Source organism: Scedosporium apiospermum (genome assembly GCF_000732125.1).
Source record: "Scedosporium apiospermum strain IHEM 14462 chromosome Unknown SEQ_SAPIO_0088, whole genome shotgun sequence".
Taxonomy (NCBI): domain Eukaryota; kingdom Fungi; phylum Ascomycota; class Sordariomycetes; order Microascales; family Microascaceae; genus Scedosporium; species Scedosporium apiospermum.
Window position 1 is genome coordinate 246,280 of NW_015971789.1, and position 20,587 is coordinate 266,866.

Below are 20,587 nucleotides of genomic sequence, written 5' to 3' on the forward strand. Positions count from 1 at the left end.
GGCCTCACCAAGAGCCGGCATCCAACGATTACGAGAGCCGCTGAAACCAGAAGGTCGTCGATCGAACCCTCTCCTATAACGACGACCAAGAATATAAACAACACAAGCCCCTCTCGATCTAACCACGATCTCGCCTCCCCGCTTGACGAATACCTTGCCGATTAAAAAGCAATTCCGAGAACTTACCGCTGAATAGATCAGCGAGAAGCAAGTCAATATAGCTTCCGAAACACCTAGTGCCCCCTTTGGCCATTCGTCCTTCGCGACGTAGCCGGCGACGAGACAATTCACCTCCAGTCCCAGACCCAGTACTCAGCCATTCTGTCCCGCATCTCCATCGTGTCAACAATCAAACCCACCTTTATTTTCCGCGTCTTGCCCGCTTCATCACCCAAGACCATCTCAGCTCGTTTGTTTATCCGTGTACCTATGAGCTCCTCAACCCTCTAACACCTCGGCCTACTCGACCGAACCAACCCTTGACATATCGACCAAAATGGAGCCCGTTCCAGAGACTGAGCGAATGGAGGAGTTCCGGCAGTCTCCTCTCCCTACATTACGTCTTCAGAATCCCAACGCAAACCCCCCAACCGATAGCGATGGCCTCGTGAGACTTCAGGCCCTACGGCGATCGACCGATCCACTTCCCTCATCCCCAAAATCGCCTTCCTGGTATTCCTCCTCCAATACTCTACCCTACCGACCACGAACTACTTCGCCTCTCTCGGGAGGGAGCTCTCACACAAGATCCCGATCTGCTGCTTCCCCCTTGGCGATTCCCCTGTCAAGAACGCAATCTCTTCCTGGAGTCAATGGCGCCGGTCACCTCCTTTACTCTCCGCAGCTACGGCCCAGCAGCCCTTCTCGTTCCCCGAGCTCTCCGAGCAGAATCCGCATTCCCCGGAAAATCGCCGACGAAGCCTTCCCGCCAATATCGCCAGTCCGTATGACCGTTCTCGAGCCAGCCGAGCGAAAGGTCACTGAAAAGAACAGCTCTACTACAAACGTGCCTACTCCGCCAGCCCAGATCACGGTTTCACGCCATCGTCGGCCAGCATCCCCATTTAGACATTTTACCACTACCGGCGCCGTGCCAACCCCTGGTTCGTACTCGACCTCGACCTCGACCTCAGCCACTACCAACCCGTTTTATCGATCGCCTGACTCCTTCCCTGGTGGTTATGGCTTTGTGCCCTCCTTTGCGCCTTCTTCTGTACCGTCGACTCCCACTTCCGCCCGGTCTAGGAGCCCCAGCATTTCAAGTCTCGAGACAATTCCTGATTCTCCCGATGCTGAAGAGGCAGCTCTAGAGGCCGAGAGGTTAGCGAGGCTAAAGGCCGACGCTGAGGCAGCGGAGAGCTCCGACTCGTCTACGGACTCGAAGCCCAAGTCTAGCCTCGACGTACCTACTCGTGGCCGTACTCTTGGCTTTGGTTCGAGGGACAAGCGCAAAAGATGGAGTGTTTGTGGGGCCGAACGGCGCGGCGACCTTGATCTCGAGACGATCTGGGAAGACTAGTCTCTTATCCACCCCGAAGCCGGAACACGGCCCCCTCTTTTGACCTCTATTGCACTAATATTGGTTTCTACCTTGCATCTTCGTTGAACATAAGATTATGTCCTCGCCCCGGCATATTCAATGTTGTATACTTTTCTTCTTCTCCGTTTCCTTCTCTGTCATCATCGGCGTCCAACCCAGCTTCATAGCATCAAAGGTGTTCAGGTGGTCTATTTCAATCTCTCTCTCTAGTCTCATTCAGGGGACCCATATTTTGATACCCTCGCAAGGAAATTTCTTCTCTTCGTTTGTTCTTTGAAATCCAAGAAGAGCTGAAAGTTACCGTTGCGAAACTTTTTTTGTTTTCTTCTCCCATACGTACTGTCTCCGTCATTTTCAACTGCGCTGCATTACTGGCATCAGGGGCCTGGTTTTTATGTCGGCTGTTTTTTCACAAGCCAAAGGGTTCATGGGTCTTTCAAGCTCTCGGGAAAGAGCATCGGGTCATTCGTTTTAATGGTATTGGTTTGGTAGGCGGTGGTAAATCAAGGATCTCTTTCCATGAAACAACATTTCGCCTTCTTCGTTTCCTTTCCTTTAAACCCACGAAGGTCTAAACGGTTCGACTTAGTCTTGCGCGTAGCGATTCTTGGGGGGGATCGGAGGACCCCGAATCCTAGGAAGTAATAGGTTTGAATCAAAGTTGGGACTTGTCAACGCCACAAAACGAGCGCAGAACTTCTGGGATTCAGAACTCAGAAGACGGGATTCAGGATAATAATAGCCTAAGTGTCATGAGTAAATCAAGAACTCGTTTCTAGGACCGAGGTTAAAAGAAACACCTATGCCGTATGGAAGAAAAAGAAAAGGATTAAAATTTGTTGTTATATTTCATCATTATTCGGCATCATCATGATCCAAAACAGAAGCCCTTAGTCTTATCAAAACAAGAAAAAAAAGAAGGGGAAGAAAGCTAATCGAGATGCGCTCGACGATGGGAAACGGCAAGTAGCAACACCAAGTGAGACTTCGTTTCGCAATTGGAAAATCCGGGTACCCCCTAAAGAAAATAAAATCCTGTACTATGTTCTGTCATGTTCCCTCGAGATAATAATTCCATGATAATTCCTCCCGGAACAAGATATCCAAAAAAAAAAAAAAAAAAAAAAAAAAAAAAAAGAACCCCAAAAAGAATAGCTCCTCCGAAATGCTGTGTATATAATAAAATGCCCTCAAAAACACGCTTTTTGTTTCTCCCAAGGTAGCACTTTTGTGTTCCCTTCCCGTGATCAGATCATTATTACATTGGAATCTCTTGTTTCCAAAAGTGTAAGAGGTAGTAACTGGTGGTATATGTTGTGTATAGTTCCGAGGAAGGGAGTTTAGCGGCATCACCGCCTGCCGTCGACTGATCCTCCGTGGCTCGACGTGTACTGGTCATCGATTAGCTCGGCCGAGCTGCCGAGAAGGTCAACATGCTGCCGGTCCGGCTCGACCCTGCTTATACTGTGCTGCGGAACGGTACCACTGGTGGGCTCGTCCTCGTTGGTTTTGGACCGGTGGAGGTCGATCTGGGTGAAGTCATCCCCGATATCCATGGACGAAACGGACGAATTATACCTCGTCGAGTCGGTGCGCTCAAACGGCAGTCGGGATAATACTGGCGGCCCATCACTGATGTCATGGCTATGTCGCCTGGGTGAGTCTGGAGGCGTCCCTGGAGGTATGAGATTGAACGACGGCGCCCCGCTGACGTCTAACACTCCTGAATGCCTCTTCGAACTCTTCCTCGGGATATCTGGCGCATCCAAGTCGCCGAGCGCCGCGGTCTCCGCATCCAGGTCTTGCGGTTCTCCATCTTCGTTTAATAGGGTCGCTGGGCTCCGTGCTCGCCGAATCTTCGCCGGTCCCGCCACATCGTCTTCATCGTCGTCCGAGTCGGCAGGTCCATTCTTCAGATTAGACATAGCCACAGGCATGCCGCCGCTTGCAGGATCGGCCCCAAGACCGGCTTGCATTCGCATCGCCGGAGGCATCCTCGCGCTCCGGACGACTTCGAATCCTTTGCCCTTATCTTTCGTTTTGCCGCTAAATAACGAACGCAGCCATCCTTGCGCCGTCGCTACCGGTCCGGTTGGATCTGCTGGGCCCGTTCCAAGCTTCCTTCCAGGACGCTCGGAATTGAGAGCCGGCCCTCTCACACCATAGTAAAAGTCCACTTCTCTCGTGGTGTAATCAGTTCTCGGCGCTAGGTTAATGGGAAGAGAACCATGAGGGGCGGGTGTTGCACCTCGGGATAGGGTCGCATCCAAGTCGCTCGGGTCGCCGAGGGTGCCTCCCGTCTGGCTATAACGCTTGGGTTCCATGATCGAGGGAGCGTTCGCGTTGCCAGCGACGGGCTCGGTGATCGTCTCGCGTCTCCGCCTCGGCGGCCGATAGTAATACGGCTCCATGGTGTTGTCGGCCATGGCACCTTGAGCTGGTCGAGTGCCGTGGGTGGGGGAAGGGAGGAAGGAGAAGGGGTTTGCTTCTCCAGGCGTCGTGGGTGTGAAGGAGCTTGCTGGAGCGCCAGAGTATATGTCGATGCTATCGAGCGCGGATGAGGACCTGTGTTGCTTGTTCATTAGACCGCCGATGCTGGCCACAGATTCACTCCTGATTCTGCCACCCGGCATCACATATCCAGTCTTGGAAGCTTGTTCGGCATCGAGCATCGCAGTAGTAGAGAGTTGGCTCTGACGGGACACTCCGTGGTGGCGGCGAGACATACGCCTCGACAGTTGTCGCATGCCAAAGATCTTGGAAAGTCCGCCGCGGGTTAGCCCTCGCATGTCATCCCCGCCAGCCCCAAGGAGACGAGCCACAACCTCAATCAAGGTTTGCAGCGCATTCAGGAAGAAACCAAACACAAGAACACCGCCGTGGATGAGCAAAATGACATATCCGACCCAGCCCTTAGGCCCCTCAGTAACGCCCAACGGCGGAGCGAAAGCGATCATCAGCAGCGTTGTTACAAGGCGGAGAATAGAGAATAGGGAGTGATATGCGTTCATGGAAGTTTGAGGGTGGAATGGACGGAAGTATACCAAGGCAAGAAGCTGCACAACCTCTGCGCTAGCCAGAATGGCGATCTGGGCGATGCCAGAGGCTTGAAGACCGCCAATAGCGATGCCCCGGAGGATCCCTAGGAGGATTGGAATCAGGGCAAAACCAGCGGCCTCATCGGTGTAAGTATTATACAGCGGGCCGTACATCAAGACCGTCGGGAGGTCATCGAACAGGTCGGACCGAGGACGCGCCTGGGTGATGATCCGAAGGAGCCACACCGTAAAGCCAATTACGATAGCCAGGGTAACAACCGAAAGTGCCACAGTGTAAGCAGGCGACTCGCCAGCAGCGACGAGTTGATATGTGGATAAGGAGACAATGGGGAGTAAAAAGTAATTGAACCCGATTCTCACAATGTTGCCAACGGAGAATGGTACGTTCTTGGACCGAAGGTCCTCCTTGGGGATGCTCCTAACGAGCCGATACACTCGGCGGACAAGGAACCCCAGCTGGGTTAGGACGAGCACGCCACCAATGATGACGAGCAACCAAACCATCATGCCGGCCCATACGTCCTTGGGTTCGCTCATTCCTACTAGTTGACTGAATCGAGTGAGACCACGGGTGCTATTTGTGACATAGATGCCGTCGACCAAGCTCTGATAGGGGGGTCCGTGGCTCACAAAACTCTGGTTGAACATTAATGATGACCAGGCTACTTGGCTAGCTACCGGCTGGTAAAATCCGGGGTAATTGAGAGAGAGAGCACCAGTCAAGGCAGCAAATTGGATGTACTGCAAGCAGTCGCCGAAACCAGGGGTCACGAGGCGAAGCAAATCGACATCACGGCCGTGATTTGAAGACCACATGAAAATATCCGTGGTTCCCCAAGGACTGTAGATGGCGGCGAAGACGGTTGCAGCGCCGACAAATATGAGTGCGACGAAGGGGAGGAAGGTGAGCATCCAGGCGAAACCGCTGAGATCCGGAGTGATAGGCACCGACACGCATCCGATATTCGTGTTTTCCAAGTCGCCGTAGATGATCAGAAATGTGGCTGAAAAGGTCGCAAATGAGTAACTTGAGAAGAAGGAATGAGAGAAACTCATCGCCGGGAGGCCGTAAGGGAGATCCCTAGAGAGAAAAGCCACGAGTTAGCAGGGTTCACCCAAGAAGAACTGCGGCTCGCGGCAAAAGGATTCGGCCACGACTGCATTGAGAGCGACCCTCGCGACTTACAATATGCTTGTATCGAAAATAGGAGCAAGCGGACAGGTCCCGTTTATGAGTGAGTCTTTGCAAAAGTCCGAAGCATCGTTGAAGGGCTCGTAGGTAAGGACATTAACTTTGGTGATCAAAGTGGTGACCCGACGATTCTCCATGTCCGGGTTCGGCTCTTGTTGGATCTTGCCATGGGTATACTCGGGGTTGGACCAGTTCGGATCCCCTGGAGCAGGCAGCGCTACTTTATTATACGACCCGGTCACGTTGCCCCACGTCGTCACGCGAAGAGTATGGCTCTTATTCTGGGTGTCGAAGACGGCATCGACGTAGAGAGGTTGCCATTGTAGCGGCGTCGGATCATGCGCCTTGTAAGTATCGGGAAGACAATTGTCAAAGGCAGCTATCTGGGCCGCGGCGGCTGGCTTGAAAAAGAGAAGACACGAAGCAAGTAGGCAGGTGAGAAACCAGGACTGCATCTGAAGCCTCGGAAGGCAACAATTCCTCGAGAGTGGTATTATACTGGCCCGGCCCCGGCCGCGTCTACAGCCCGGAATCGACATGGCGTTAGGATTATTTAAAGCAGGAGAGGCACAACTCATAGAAAGCTTTGAAGGTGGAACAGGCACAGCTGATGACCCATGACTGCGACGAGGCTTGTTGGAGGTGATTCCGGAAGTATTCGAGGCTTTGCGAGAAGGTTCTCGCGTTCGCATGATCGAAAGGAAGACGTAAAAAATTTCCCTTTTTATTATTTCCCTTTTTCCCACTTCGGTAGCTGGCCTGGCGTCGGACAAGTAAAGAGGAAGAGAGGGTTGGGCGCTGTGCTCAGCCCGGCATCTTGTGCTCGACGATGGACAGGTTCGACTCGGCGACTCGGGGGTGATGGGGGAAGCCAAAAACGAGAAAGGAAGGGAGGGATTAATGTCGAAGAGAGCGAAACCTCGTGAAAGAAAGTCGGACGCCAATGGCTTCGAGTCGTTCTGGCGTTACCGTTTTGGTGGTAAAGTGGGAAAGGTTGGGAGTTGAATGAGGAGGAAAGAAAATCGGCATGGAAGCTGGGCTGTGCAGGTGAAAGTGGAAGCGGAAGTGAAGTGAGGCAAAGGAGATAGCCAAACGCCAAGTCAAGAACAAGGAAGCGACGACCGCTGGGCTGAGCCCAGTACGAAGTCGAGGTACCTCGTACAAAGTATCGAACTACAAAAATATGGGGACCAGGGACATTTCTGTTCCATTGTTCTGTGCTCCTTCCCTCCTCCTTGGTCAGGTTAATAATCCTGCCCAGCCAGGCAGGTCTGTCCAAGCTTTCAAGTCTTCCCGACCAACCAGCCCAACGAAGGAATTGCAGAGGGTAAGAGCGAGGTGACTTGTTCCATCACCGAACCCCCAAGCATTGATGAAGTCGTGTACTTTTGTGCATACTATTAAACAATTTGCGGATCCATCAGATTTCCACACCTTGGGTACCTTGTACCTGGCTTGAGCCGACAGTCATGCCTCCGAGTTGAGGACCCAGCCAGCGCTAGCTAAATACGAGAATTTGAGCAATAAAGGGTTCAATGAAAGGTTGGGGACGGGGGTTTGGCAGTGCAGAACAAAAGTACATAGTACACGTCATAATCAGCTTGGATTGTCAGAAGTACTTCGTATCATGTACTAATACACTACTTCGGAGACGAGAACGGAGTTGTTAGCGGGAGGAAATTATTTCCCCAGTGTCATTTGAACGGATCGATGAGTGCTCCAACAAGTTTACGGTACTAGTTTAGATTTGATTCTGAGAGCGCGAGGTCCAGTAGTTTGTCGTCAACAGTGGTTTTGCTGCTGCTGGCTGAGCATTAGCTGTATACGAGGTAGTGAGCAAAGTAATCTTGATACAACTACGAAGTAATCGAGTCCTTCGTTCGCACTGCCAGCGATTGATGAAGATATTTCATCAGCCTTTCCGGATCGAGAGTGGTGCCTATTATAATTTAATACAGCTCTGATGGAATCCTCCGCACAGGGCTGCTGCTAGCTCCATTACCCTCTCACTGGCGTGTTTGGGAGTATCGATCTAAATGCTAGTGTTGTTGCAACGTTCAGATTCTTCTTGAGGATAATTGCAGATACACACGTTCCAAGGTTCGCAGGTCCATGCTCATACCATGCTCTTGAGCATCACCGCATCTCATCCAGCACTCTAGTCGTACTGAGTACACGAGTAGTATAATTACTCTCCGATGTAAATGCGGCCCATGCCTACATAGTATAATCCCATTAAACTCAATTTCTCGGGCCTCACCAGCGATGCGGGATGTTTCGCATTCTCGCGCATATTACTGGCTCGTGTAACTCGAATACATTGGCTGTTATGGCATTTGCGGTCACTTTCAGCATGGGGCCACAGGCCATCATCACGGCCGCACTCTCCTATTTCGCTAACTCGGCGCACGGGTTTTATCCTCTAGGGCGGGTCACTCAGGAGAAGTCCAGGACGAGATGGATGTCGATGTCGTCCCAAATTCTCAATGCTCCTGTGGGACCAAGGGCATAAGGAGGCAGTCTCGGCGCAACACAGCCGCCGCCTAGCTCGGCCCCGGGGCTCAAAAGGGCAAAGTGCGCTGAGGGATGACGTGCTGGTGGAGCATTGAGCATTGCAATGTGGGCTGTGGCGGCGCCGCCAGGTTTCCCAACAGGTGAAATCTGATTTGACCTCGTCGGTCTCGGACTCATGTCCCAACAAGCCCACAGTTGCACCAAGTGACAGTTGATATGATCGAGGAGATTGTGGATGGATCAATATCAAATGACGGTTCAAAATGTACTCCAAAGCGGCAATTCGCTCGGTTTAGTACGTTGTAGCCAGTGAGGTAGGCTACACTACCTCCATGCGGCAACGAGGAGAATCTCTGCGTACGAAGTACACTGCTCGGCTTCACTCGACACTTGGCTCGAATCAGCTTGTGTCTTGAGATATCAGTGTCACTGTAAAGCAAGTTCCAGGGAAGTTGTCCTCCGGCCATTGCTCCCTAACAGTTGATGTTGCGTCAACGCCTGGTTTACTTCGTATGTGAGGCGACGAAACCTGAGGTGACCTGGCCATGCCCCCCATGTCTGTCCTATGCATGTTACAGTTGCAGCAACAAGGGAGGATCTGTAAGATCGTTGATCTGCTGTGGGCAGAGAGCTCGCCTAGCCCGTCTCCGGAAGATCGGATCGACAACTTTGCGAGTTGTGTTTGTACGATCCCGTCTTCCAGTGCTCACTGCTCGCTGCTTGCTACTCGCCCGCACATTGCATTGCATACGAAGTACATAATCAATGGTGGACGAAAATTGTATCAATTGAAGAGTCTCAATTCTCAAAAAGAAAGAAAGAAAGAAAAAGCAACTGTACGGCGATGGCATTTCAAGTCTCAGCTGTGGTGTCTCAGGCCTCGGACCATCCTTGATGGAATCCATTGACAGATCCAGGATGCATGGTCTCAAAAGACACAAAATTCTTGTCAAAGGAGTCCGTCTCCTGGCAATGTCCCCACTCGGCCTCGCGAAGGTTCTCAGCTTGACCCTTCAAAGACTAGCACGCAACATGCTTCATACCTAAAATTGAATTCTTGGAACCAAATTCCCGACAAGTACTTCATACACGGTTCATCGTGAAGTCTACCTCAGGATAGCATTTCTGCGCTAAACAGAGCACGAGGGAAATTCAGGAATCCGTCAAGGAATCTTCGGGAACCAGTGGATCCCATCAGAGACACTAAAGTCGTAGTTCACGCATTTAGACATTGATCTATTGATCAATCCAATCCCTGGCAAACCCGAACCCTTCGGCACCTAGGATTGATAAAGTGGAAGTAATGGAACCTCAGGGTCAGCACGATGAAACAAACACAACCCTAGCCATCAAGGCTTCTGCGTGGATCATCTCCCCCTGGAACAAGAGCACGGCAGAAGACAGGGAAGTTTTTACCAACCCTACGAAACCAATAGAAAGCGCTCTATCTTGCCGTCAAGTCCCCCTCCCCTCTCCCCTCCCAAAACTCACGATGACTGCATCGACGCAAAGTCATTGGCCGTATCCGTCACGGCATCACCCCATGGAACCGGCCCAGACAGCAGATATTAACTCCAACAGACATTGGAAAATTGATCAATGGATCTTCTGATCTCGGCCAATGACCGAGCCTTTTTCAGCTGGTGAAGTGCGGAGGATAGCGTGGTACGAGGTACCACCCTACAGCCTGAAGACACCCAGAACCTCTTCGCCCTGCAGCTCGAGTTTAAAAATAGCTCTGCCTGCAGTAGAGAATTACGGAGTATTGGGAAGCGGCCGATGTCCGCGACGGAACAGACCATCGAGCTAACAGTCTAAACGTTGACGTTGTTCTTCGCATTTATGTGGAGTTGACGCGGATCCGCTATCACAGAGTACGAAGTCTCTCGGAGAAAGGCCTACTCACACATCGGCTCAGCCCAAGAAATAGATTCTTTCTTGTTGCGTTTTCCGTACTATTCAGAGCGATATACTAGTACGAGCACGAACTAATCTGTCTCTACAGTAGTGTAGTGGGGACGACGTCGTGCGGACTCGCCTCCGGCATGTTCCCTATCATCCCACATTCACTCGCCCAGTATCAGCACAATTCTGTACTTCGTAGAGGAAGAAAGGAGTGGGAAAAAATAAAATAAAATAAGTAATAAAAATAAAATAAAAATAAATAAATAAAATACAGTCAGGGAGGATCAGTTCTCAAACCCAGGCATCAATGACGGTGTCTTCTTGCATTAATCCATCTGCTGTATTTAAGGGGAACGCTTTCCCAGAGAATCTCTAAAAGGCAGGGTTTGTTTAAACGAATCGAGTAGCATGATTCTCCGACTGCGCCTCTCTTTTGACGTTTAACATCGTGATACCAATGCACCAATGCCGGCCTCGTAGGGTTGGGGGGACTGGTTGCAATGTGGCCATACAGAAACGAGGAAAGGGAGAGGGAGACGCTCGTCCCGGAATCGCCTCTGTCTTAGCGCTGGGCTTGGAGAATACGAAGTCCCGACCACCCCCTTTTGAATCTTTGAATCTCATATTTGAATGCAGGAGGTCTATAATGGACTTCGAATCGATCCACGACACATTCTTCCGCCCACGTCATCGCTGCAACCTCAAGTTCTGTCCGCTTGTCGGCTCTGCGGACTTGGCATGATTAAGGAAGAAGAAGAGTAACCCCCGGGGGGGATACTAAGACTAAATAAATTTAAAAAAAGAAGAAAAAAAAAAAAAAAAAGAGTAATACGATTTCATCAAACTCTCTTGCTCTTTGGTCCCTCCACCGTTTCGGCTCTTCCCTTTGACTGATGCCAAAACGTCGACTCCGGGTGATGAGGAGTCTTCTTGCGTCCACACTGATCCCTGGTGTTTTTGGTACGAGAGGCGTCGATCTTCCAAGAAATGCGGACAGCCCCATCATCAGCATCAGCAGCACAAGGGCTATCTTTGACCCGAAGAAAAGGCCTCCTACCATCAACAGACTTTGGCCCTCCTCGAACGAAGTAAACATCGTAAACGGGCAGTCGGCCCCCACACACATTGCCCAAACGGCACAGCTCCAAGCGCTCATGGTCGTGTTTCTCAAAATGCTGACTTGGTACGGGGTTCTCTTGCGCTCGTGAACCTAGCCCCTATCCGCCTGACATGCCCTAGGCGTGCCCAACGAACGAATGGCCATCGCCTCACCTTAATTGTGGACGTACTATCGATCAAGGTGTGAAAGTTGCCATTAGGCCTCCTCCCAGATCCCTCCCAGCTTTGAGGCTCCGCTCGAGCCGTGGGGAGTCTCGTATGTTGCTTTAATACTTGAACAGTATAACGAATCAAGTAACCTGTCGATCAGCATCTGCTGTTCTATTCATAGACCGATGATCTCGGTGTGACCATCTGGACCCTCCTCTCTTAATGTTCTCAGATCATGTACTTGTAGCAAAGCGCGGTTCTCCACTAGAATTCCGGCGAACCGAAGAAAATCTATGAATAACCTTATACTAACTTGTTGCTGAGCTCTTCCTAGATGGGCAAGTCAACATTAGACCACACTCATTCATGGCAACTCCCAATAACTATACTTTCTCCCTTCTGCTCAAGTCCTACGCCACACAAATATCCCGCTCCCATCAGGGTGTAGCCATGTACTCCCTACTTTTGCCCTTGAGCTGACTCCGTAGATCTAGCTTCAAATCGCACCAATTCCCGGTTTGAAATTCTGTCCACTCCCCGAATATGCGCTGTACCGTGTTCTGAATATCAGTTGCCGATGCTAAGTCGTTTGGCAAGCCTAGCTGGCACTTGCCGGAGGCGACGTAACTATCAATACCCATCATCGTGGAGACCTGCTGCTGAAGGATATCGATATTAATAGTTTCCCGAACCATTACAGTGTGCATCTCTTTACCCAGCTCGACCGACTCTAGCGGTAGCAGGTTGCTCCTGACCCTCCTGAGTGCCCTCTTCCCGTCTTTTTTATCCCTTGACATGGACCGCGGTCGTTGCATCAAAAAGTCCCTAATATCCGGGGCCGTAGAAGGCCCAACCGGATCCTCCTCCTTGACAGGGTCGCCGGCTGACTGTGCAATAGAGGACCGGCCTCGTTTCATGGATGCGATAAGTGATGGCGATCGAGCCCGTCGGCCTGGACTGGTGTCATTATCAACCAGCTGACTAGGATTGGGCTCTGGGGTAAGAAAGTGATCCGGAAGACCAAGGATGGTGGGCTCTAGGAGGGTCGGCCACCCCACCAGCTCTGTGATAGGCAAGGGATACGAGAAAGCTGTGTCTAGGCTAGGGTTCTTGTGGCCGCGGCCTGCCGGTTGGTGTTGAGTTCTCGGCTCGCCGTATCTCTCTTTGCCACGTCCATTAGGATACCGATCCTTGGGGTGAGACATTGTCGGTAACTTGAATGGTTTACTAAAACCCCGATTTCCCGATCCTGCCCGCCGGGCTGATGACGGAGGGGTTTGGAGCTTCTGGTGCCCCTGGAGCGACCTTGGCATGGGTGGGGGCGTCAAATGTTCGTATCCAGAGAAATCACCAATTACATCTGCGTGAAAGTCCCGGGTTTTGAATGGGAACGCACCAACTGTTTGTGCAGGATCTGCACAAATGGGGTTCTCAACAGAAGCCGGTCTGAAGCCGAGATCGGTACTGTCAGTGTCGATTTCATGCTGCTTTACTTCTGTCGAGACACAGGCAATGCCCCAGGGGTTAACGGTGGAGGTTTGCTGTGTAGGGCTATGAGCCGAGTGCTCCACGGAAGCTTTGGGGCCCCCAATGGGTGATTGCCTTCCATTTGTATCAAGCCCATTCCCAGGGGAAGCACTTGAAGCACGTCCCACATCTTTCCCTTCCTGTGCGGAGCCTCGGCGAAGCTGATCAATAACGGACAGGCGTTGAACATTGTGGACCATGGAATTTTCTTCGTCGGTGTCGTCATCTAAATCTATGGACATATCGACGGCCCAAGCCAGACAGGCGTGAGCCGGGCTTACGCCCAACGCGTCAGCATCTCCCTTTTGGCCATTCTCATTAGCGGTATCCTTAGAAGGTCGGGGGCCTGAGGAGTCGGTATTCAGGGGCTCAATAAGTTCTGATAGCTTGTCATCATCCTCAGCAAACGATTCGAGTGCGATGATATCCTCTGATGATAGATCATGGCCAGCTGTAACCGGGGATCCAACGTTCTCTTCCGCCGCATAACATGACTGAAACAACTCCTCTACCACCTTGAGCACTCTAGGCTCGTCTGTGAAGACAACCTCATCTTTTGCAGGTGAGACATTGACATCATAAGTCCCCGGCGGGCATCGAATATTGAGCTGAATAAAAGGACTGGTGAGACGCTGCACCCTATTTCCTTGACATGTTTCCAAATAACGCTTGTAGGTCGCCATGATCTTCTTAGGCGTTCCTCGGCTGGAAACCAGCGGTCTAGCGTCGACTGATATAAATGCCCCTTTGCGGCAAATTTCGGAGAGATCTGCATCTTTTCTCGGTAGAAAGCCCTCGACTTCAATCTGAGAAATCTCCGAAGCGGTGAGCTCTGCTACAAGTCTCTTGTTTTGGCACGAAGCAGACTCTGTCGCTTTGACGAATTGGCATTTATTAACTAGGTTCTTGCCGAATGTTTGCAAAGCTACCTCTTGAACGGTTGATGGAATTCCGGGGGAGTAGCTCCAGGACCCTTTATTATCGCTGGGGACCTTGAATAGAATCCGTATATGGGGCCTAGCAAAGGCGTATACTTGTAGCAGATGCCTGATATCGGACAAGGCTTTCTGGCTTGTCTTAAGCGCCATTTGCTTTCTCACTGGGAGGTTGGCGAACAGACGAGTGATCTGGACCGTAGAGCCCACCGCGGTCGACGCAGTTCGCAGTTCGGAGATGCCGCCGCCTTGAGGATTAAGTCGGAGACAGTGGCCAACAGAGTCTTGCGCCGTTTTTGTGATTATCATCACCTCTGAGCACGTATTTGCGCACGCCAACGCCTCACCCCTAAAGCCGAGGCTCGTTGCACCAACATGAGGAAGTTCCTGGAATGTTCTCAGCTTGCTCGTGTGAGCCCGTCGTCCCAAGGCGTGGAAATCACCCGAATGGATGCCATTGCCATTGTCCCTAACCTCGATCAGATCTATAGTGTTGCGTGAAATATGAACTCGAATCGAAGTGCACTTGGCATCGATTGCATTATCTACTAGTTCTTTAACGAGAGACGCCGGAGATATAATCACGGCGGAAGCGCGAAGCAGTCGTGCCGCGTCCGGCGAAAGGGGATGAATCGACATTGCAAGTTTCTCCTAAGTTGAGAGAGATCGAGTTGGACATATATTGAATAGCTGTCAAAAGACGCCTACGCGCCGTTTATGCCGAACATGAAAGCAACGAAGTGGGAGCAAATTGGAGATTGTCAAGCACAAGAATTGTTGAGGATAACATTGGTAACACTGGATCTCTATCAAGGTGCAATGAGGCAGTAGTCACACGGGCGAGTATGCTTGAATAAGCATCTGGAAACCACCTGCCCTGAGAAAGGCCCGAGACTTGAAACCTTGCGGGTGGCAGACGGCAGGAGCTCAGGACTAGCTTGGAAAGAAACCTTCCGAGAATGGAAGGGCCGAGCAACAGCCAGACCTGTCGGCCACTGGCATGTGATGAGAGCTCATATAGCTACAACAACTACAATTCCTAGTGCGCTTCGTCTTTAGTCTTGGACAGATCATAGTGACAGCGAACCGGGACGCCATCACCGCCATTCACCTACGTTTCTCAGTCTATGTTTCCGGGCCTGTTCGAACTCAAGCCTGAACCAACGTACCACCTATGAACGAGTGATTAGATACCTTTATATATATTAGGGTGTAAACCAGCCATGCTCTAGCCAATGAATCTAGATCTACTCGATACGTACGAGGGCAAAGAAAGCGAGGCAAGCGCAAGGAAGGCAGGCAGCATAGCCGTCGGTGGGGGGCCAGGCAGGATGGAAATGCTTCAAACAACGTTAGCCAGGGAGCCGACAAAGCATAAAAAGAACCGTTATCTTGTCATCAGAGGAGATTATCTCATCTTTCTGCCCAAATTCTAATCTCTTCCGGCGCCTGTAGTTGAAGAATGATAAATGACCGCAGGTGGATCCATTATACACCTTCGCCTGGTATCCGAAGACACCGGTGCAGTCTTGCATGCAAACGGTCACTGCTGGATCAAAAACTGTCAGCTGACTTGCCCCGGGACCTGTCAGACCGTGGGGAAACACTTCGTCGTCGGGATCGGGACCGAGATCGACTGCTTGAAGGCGATCGCGTCTTGCTGCTATCGGCGGACCGAGAGTGGCGGTCGCGTCTACTTCGGCTAGGACTTCTGCGACTATCATCGGACGAGTAAGATGAGGATCTGCTTCGGCTACGGCGTCTCCGTCCTCTTGCCGGGGACTGACCGCGCGATGATCCGCTCGAAGATCTGCTACGGGCATATCGACGACGACGAGGCGGCGATTCCGAACGAGAGGATACGGATGATGATGCTGAGTAGCGTCTCCGTTTTGATGGTGGAGAGTGGCTGTCGCCCGATCGGGACGATCGCCGAGAAGATGAGCGTGAGGGAGGACGGGATCGGTTAGGGTGGCGCCTGGAAGAACGTCTTCCTCGCGTCTCATCGGGATCCCTATGAGGGGAGCGACGAGGAGATCGTGACCGCTTCCTGTGGCTTTCTCCCCTTCCTCTGCTCTCTGACCTCTCCCGAGACGGGCGACGCCTTTTTGGACTGGTGGGACGGTGGCTGGATCGACGGGATGGGCGAGGGGTCGGGCTCCGAGAACCGGAGCGTGAGGAAGCACTGTGTGAAACGGACCGCGAGCGAGATCGAGAAGGAGACCGCCGTCGACCATTATAGCGGCCGCCACCTCGACGACCCCTGGGAACGTACCGATCTCCACCGCTAAAAGCATCTCCAGAATCACGATATCTAGTGGGTGGAGGTGATCGCGAGCGGTTGCCACCACGACCAAATCCTCCCCTCCACCCACCATCGGAAGTGTGATCTCCTCTTCGTCCACCCCTCCAGCCGTCGCCCCGTCCACGGAATCGATCGCGTCTTTCGCGCTCTCGGGTGTTTGCTAATTCGCGGTCTCGGCGGTCCATTTCTTCGCGTCGTTGGCGTGCCTCTTCCGCTGCTCTACCAGCCTCGATCTACAACACAATGTTAGTTTAGTCACGAAGCACGACCACCTAACGATCGCTTGTAATCTGACCTTCTCTTGGATAAGTTCCTGCTTCTTCGCTTCGAGGAGCTCCTTAGGAACGCCCTGGGGGCTTGATTGAGCGCTTAGGCATAGCTTCCATAGCTCTTTGCAGAACGTAGCAGTATCCTTATCAAGGAATCCGGTGAGCTGAATTTGTAGAGACTTGATGTCAGGCTGTTGCAGAAACCCGAGGCCGGTTAGCAAAAACAAACATAACACTCGATGGGGTGGAGGTCGTTGCATACGTATCGATTGCCTTCGATGAGGTTGAAACAAAGCTCAATGACAACGTCGTCCTCATTGCCGAGGATTTCTGAAATTCTACCTGCAATCCATCTAGATAGGTCAGCACTAGCGCGTCGGCTTGCAATCTTGCGGTTGAAAAGCTCACTTTTTCATTACTTGGAGGTTGACCTTCTGCATGTCGACCTTTTGGTTAAATTCCGGGGGGAATCTCGTGCTCTTCAGGAGCTTCGCATCGACACCGGTCGCCATGGCTGCTAACCCTTATACTGGTGTTGCTAAAACAACTTCTCTTCCACTATTGTTAGGTAACTCACAAAAAGGGAATCTATCTCGGGATGCAGGGCCAATGCGAGAATAGCCAAAAGTTGGTTGGGCGCGTCCGTCCAACCGGATTTAAGAATTCGGCAAAAGTCAGGATTTACTACCGCCGAGGATATTCCGGTAAGAGGATGGGGAACATTGAACCGGTGCCGGTGAGGCTAACAGCCGCCACCGTTTGGTTGCAGAGACTCTAGTTGTCCCGCCAAGCTTTGCTTCACCGTATGAGGTAGGTGGGTGGGTGGCCAAGTGCTCTCCAAGCTACCCCTCCATCTTCCGCATATGATCCGAGACCTCACCTTCAAGAGCGGCAACATCGCTAGATTCGCATTCCGACCACGCACAAACAGATATCCCACAGCTGCGTAATAAAGCTTTTCTTTCGGGAATGGACAACCTTCACGCGCCAACTATCCCGTCTGGGCCCTCCAGCAGGCCGGCTCAAAATGGCCAAAGCATCCAGCGCACAATGGGGGAGCTTCAGCACAAGAAGGCGGACATCGAGGCAGAACTAAGAGCCCTCAGCGGAGTTCTCGACTCGGTAGGGAACCCAACACCCCCGTTTTGATACTACGTAAATTGATTAATAGTATTCTAGCATGGGGTTGACATGAATACGCCACTGCTTACTCGAGATGGCTTTCCGAGGGCGGATATTGATGTTGCTCAGAGTGAGTCCTGTCCTGTCCGAAGAATAAGAGCGAATGCCTAACATCTTCGTGTCAAGTTCGGACAACGAGATCTAGAATTATTCATCTACGAAACGATTACAAGGACCTGATGGATACCATCGAGAAACGGATACACGAGCACTTCGCAAGCCTCCCCGAGGAATCCACTGCAACGCCGGAACCTGCTGTTCGGGACGGACCCCCTGCCGCGGCCCTTCGGGACTACGTTGCTCCGGCCACGCTTATGGAGGCGTTCGCAAAGGTGAACACGGTTGCGGATGGAGGCCCTGCAGCGGCCGCGGGTCTCAAGCCAGGCGACGAGATTCGTGCCTTTGGCTACGTCAACGCCTCAAATCACGATGACCTCAAAAAGGTGGCGGAGTGTGTTCGTGGAAATGAAGGGGTAAGCCGAAATCCTTGCACCTTTACAAAATCGATAGCTAATTCCAGTCAAGCAAACCATCCTGGTAAAGGTTTCGAGAAAGATAGAAGGTGGCGACCGCGAAGAATTCCAACTATCCTTGAAACCGACGAGCAACTGGGGTGGAAGAGGTTTGCTGGGGTGTCATATAATCCCAATGTAATTCACCAACCAATCGAGCCTAGGCAAAGCTCCGTTAACTCTTGTATTTCTATTGTAAAAGAGGCTCTTCCTCAGGAACCGGAAGCCATAATTAGTGAGGAAAAGAATATACCCCATTGATGCCAATAGGCCTGTGTTAGTTGTGGTGAGTGGACGAAGGTAATTGACGGATAGAATCATGTCAGGGAGGAGGCCTAAGGAAGCCTAACTCAACGACCAGGCGCAATTGATCGATTTGTAAGCACCAATATCGGAAGATCAAGATTAATCTCTTCCGCCAGGCTCCTTGGGCTTCAAACCGCTCATTTCTCTGCACAGGAGGATACATGCAATTCTCGGACATCAGCTAGACACTCGTAGAACTGGATAGGAGGTCCTGAATGACATGCGCTCATCTTCAATTAGCTAGGCAGGTAGCTAGCTAATGGACCTCTGATTGCCCCTCCCCTACCTGCTCGTAATCTAATATGGCAGATGCCCACCCCTGCTCAGAGCATGCAACTGAAGGAATGCAGCGAACCGTTGCCACTGATTCAAATAACCAGCCAACCATATCGGCCAGATCTGGAGCTGAGGGAGCCTGGAGGGGCTGCCTAAGTCTAATTTTCTGATGGTAACACACATGCGAGCAAGCTGCCCCCATCAGATCGTGAACCTGCTGCGAATGATGGGTCTCTCACGTGATGTGACGCCAGTCTATGGCTCGATCGGGAAGGATCTTTGCTAGGTGTTTCTTGCCCCTCGTTATTGCCTGGCAACCCAGCCTCTGAACGTTGCAGTTGTGTAGCCTGACATAATTTTTTTTCCTCGCTTTTTTTCACTTTAAGGCTTTTCCCTCCTGCCCCAAGCACATCCCACTTCCTCTGACTGGGTAGAAATCAACGTCAGAACCATCCATCGGTGAAATCGCCTTTCCCGCCTAATCCACCTTCCAACCACCACCTCTTACCGCGATTTATTTATTGTCCATCTTTTCCGGTATCGCATTTCTCCCTTTTTCTCCCCCGACTCCCTCACCTTTGCAATCCTATTTTTCTTGCAAAGCTTCAAGTCTTCTCGATTTGCCACTAACTCAAGGCGCCATCCGCCAGACTCCCCCGCGCTTGTTTACATCCCTCACCCAAAAACACATCCTCACATTCGAAGCGACATCATGGCCGCCCAAGAAGTCCCCACCTTCAAACTCGTCCTCGTCGGCGACGGCGGCACTGGCAAGGTGAGTTTCTAGCTTCCGATGCATTTTTGCATCCATTCCACCTTATCTAGACGATGTGCGGCGAGATGTTCTTGCCGAACTACCCCGCTGCCCGATGAGGGGCATCTTTCTAACCTGCAATTTTTTTTTCTTCCCAGACCACCTTCGTCAAGCGCCACTTGACTGGAGAGTTCGAAAAGAAGTATATGGCCACTCTCGGTGTCGAGGTTCACCCTCTTGGTTTCACTACCGTATGTAACGATCCTCGATTCGCGCGCCGTGAATCGCATGCGCTAACCCTTGTCTCCAGAACTTCGGCCCCATCCAGTTCGACGTCTGGGATACCGCCGGTCAGGAGAAGTTCGGTGGTCTCCGTGATGGTTACTACATCAACGGCCAGTGCGGTATCATTATGTTTGATGTGACTTCGCGAATTACCTACAAGAACGTCCCCAACTGGCACCGTACGTGAACTCTCCGCTCTCAACCTCCGCTTCCCCCGCAAGCAAACAGCGACAGGCGGTGTAGCGTGATCCAGGCTGGATACTAACTCGATATAGGCGACCTCGTCCGCGTGTGCGAGAACATCCCTATCGTCCTCTGTGGCAACAAGGTCGACGTGAAGGAGCGAAAGGTCAAGGCCAAGACCATTACGTTCCATCGTAAGAAGAACTTGCAGTACTACGACATCTCTGCGAAGTCCAACTATAACTTCGAGAAGCCTTTCCTCTGGCTTGCCCGAAAGCTTGTCGGAAACCCCGCTCTTGTACGTCCGCCCTGATACGATTTCCAGGAGTTATCTTCATCGTCACCGTCATCCTCCTCGTCATCTTTTTTCTTGTCCTATGTTACTAACCCGCCGATGCAGGAGTTCGTTGCCGCCCCCGCTCTTGCCCCTCCCACTGCCCAGGTCGACGAGAAGCTTCTCGAGCAGTACCGGAAGGAGATGGACGAGGCTGCCGCCATGCCTCTGCCTGGCGAGAACTCCGACGACGAATTGTAAATTAACCGGGGTAATGGTTCCGAACTGCCTGGGAAGCGA

General features: G+C 51.7%; 4 protein-coding genes and 1 pseudogene across 4 annotated transcripts; 3 read left to right on the forward strand and 2 right to left on the reverse strand.

Moving 5' to 3' along the window:
* Positions 1 to 496: 496 nt before the first annotated feature.
* SAPIO_CDS3091 lies at positions 497 to 1,519 on the forward strand (annotated as a pseudogene; the record flags this gene model as incomplete).
* A 1,370-nt stretch (positions 1,520 to 2,889) lies between these two features.
* On the reverse strand, positions 2,890 to 6,246 carry SAPIO_CDS3092 (uncharacterized protein; the record flags this gene model as incomplete). The annotated part of the gene is made up of 2 exons (XM_016785960.1): positions 2,890 to 5,680; positions 5,786 to 6,246. 2 exons carry the CDS (start codon positions 6,244 to 6,246, stop codon positions 2,890 to 2,892), a joined length of 3,252 nt encoding a protein of 1,083 aa, XP_016643966.1.
* Positions 6,247 to 11,916: 5,670 nt separating this feature from the next.
* On the reverse strand, positions 11,917 to 17,027 carry SAPIO_CDS3093 (uncharacterized protein; the record flags this gene model as incomplete). The annotated part of the gene is made up of 6 exons (XM_016785961.1): positions 11,917 to 14,426; positions 15,515 to 16,255; positions 16,317 to 16,479; positions 16,542 to 16,706; positions 16,778 to 16,868; positions 16,924 to 17,027. 6 exons carry the CDS (start codon positions 17,025 to 17,027, stop codon positions 11,917 to 11,919), a joined length of 3,774 nt encoding a protein of 1,257 aa, XP_016643967.1.
* A 457-nt stretch (positions 17,028 to 17,484) lies between these two features.
* SAPIO_CDS3094 (uncharacterized protein) lies at positions 17,485 to 18,591 on the forward strand (the record flags this gene model as incomplete). Its single annotated transcript, XM_016785962.1, has 4 exons — positions 17,485 to 17,637; positions 17,695 to 17,767; positions 17,824 to 18,170; positions 18,571 to 18,591. 4 exons carry the CDS (start codon positions 17,485 to 17,487, stop codon positions 18,589 to 18,591), a joined length of 594 nt encoding a protein of 197 aa, XP_016643968.1.
* A 912-nt stretch (positions 18,592 to 19,503) lies between these two features.
* On the forward strand, positions 19,504 to 20,548 carry SAPIO_CDS3095 (uncharacterized protein; the record flags this gene model as incomplete). The annotated part of the gene is made up of 5 exons (XM_016785963.1): positions 19,504 to 19,566; positions 19,704 to 19,796; positions 19,856 to 20,009; positions 20,106 to 20,311; positions 20,414 to 20,548. 5 exons carry the CDS (start codon positions 19,504 to 19,506, stop codon positions 20,546 to 20,548), a joined length of 651 nt encoding a protein of 216 aa, XP_016643969.1.
* Between the last annotated feature and the right edge of the window lie 39 nt (positions 20,549 to 20,587).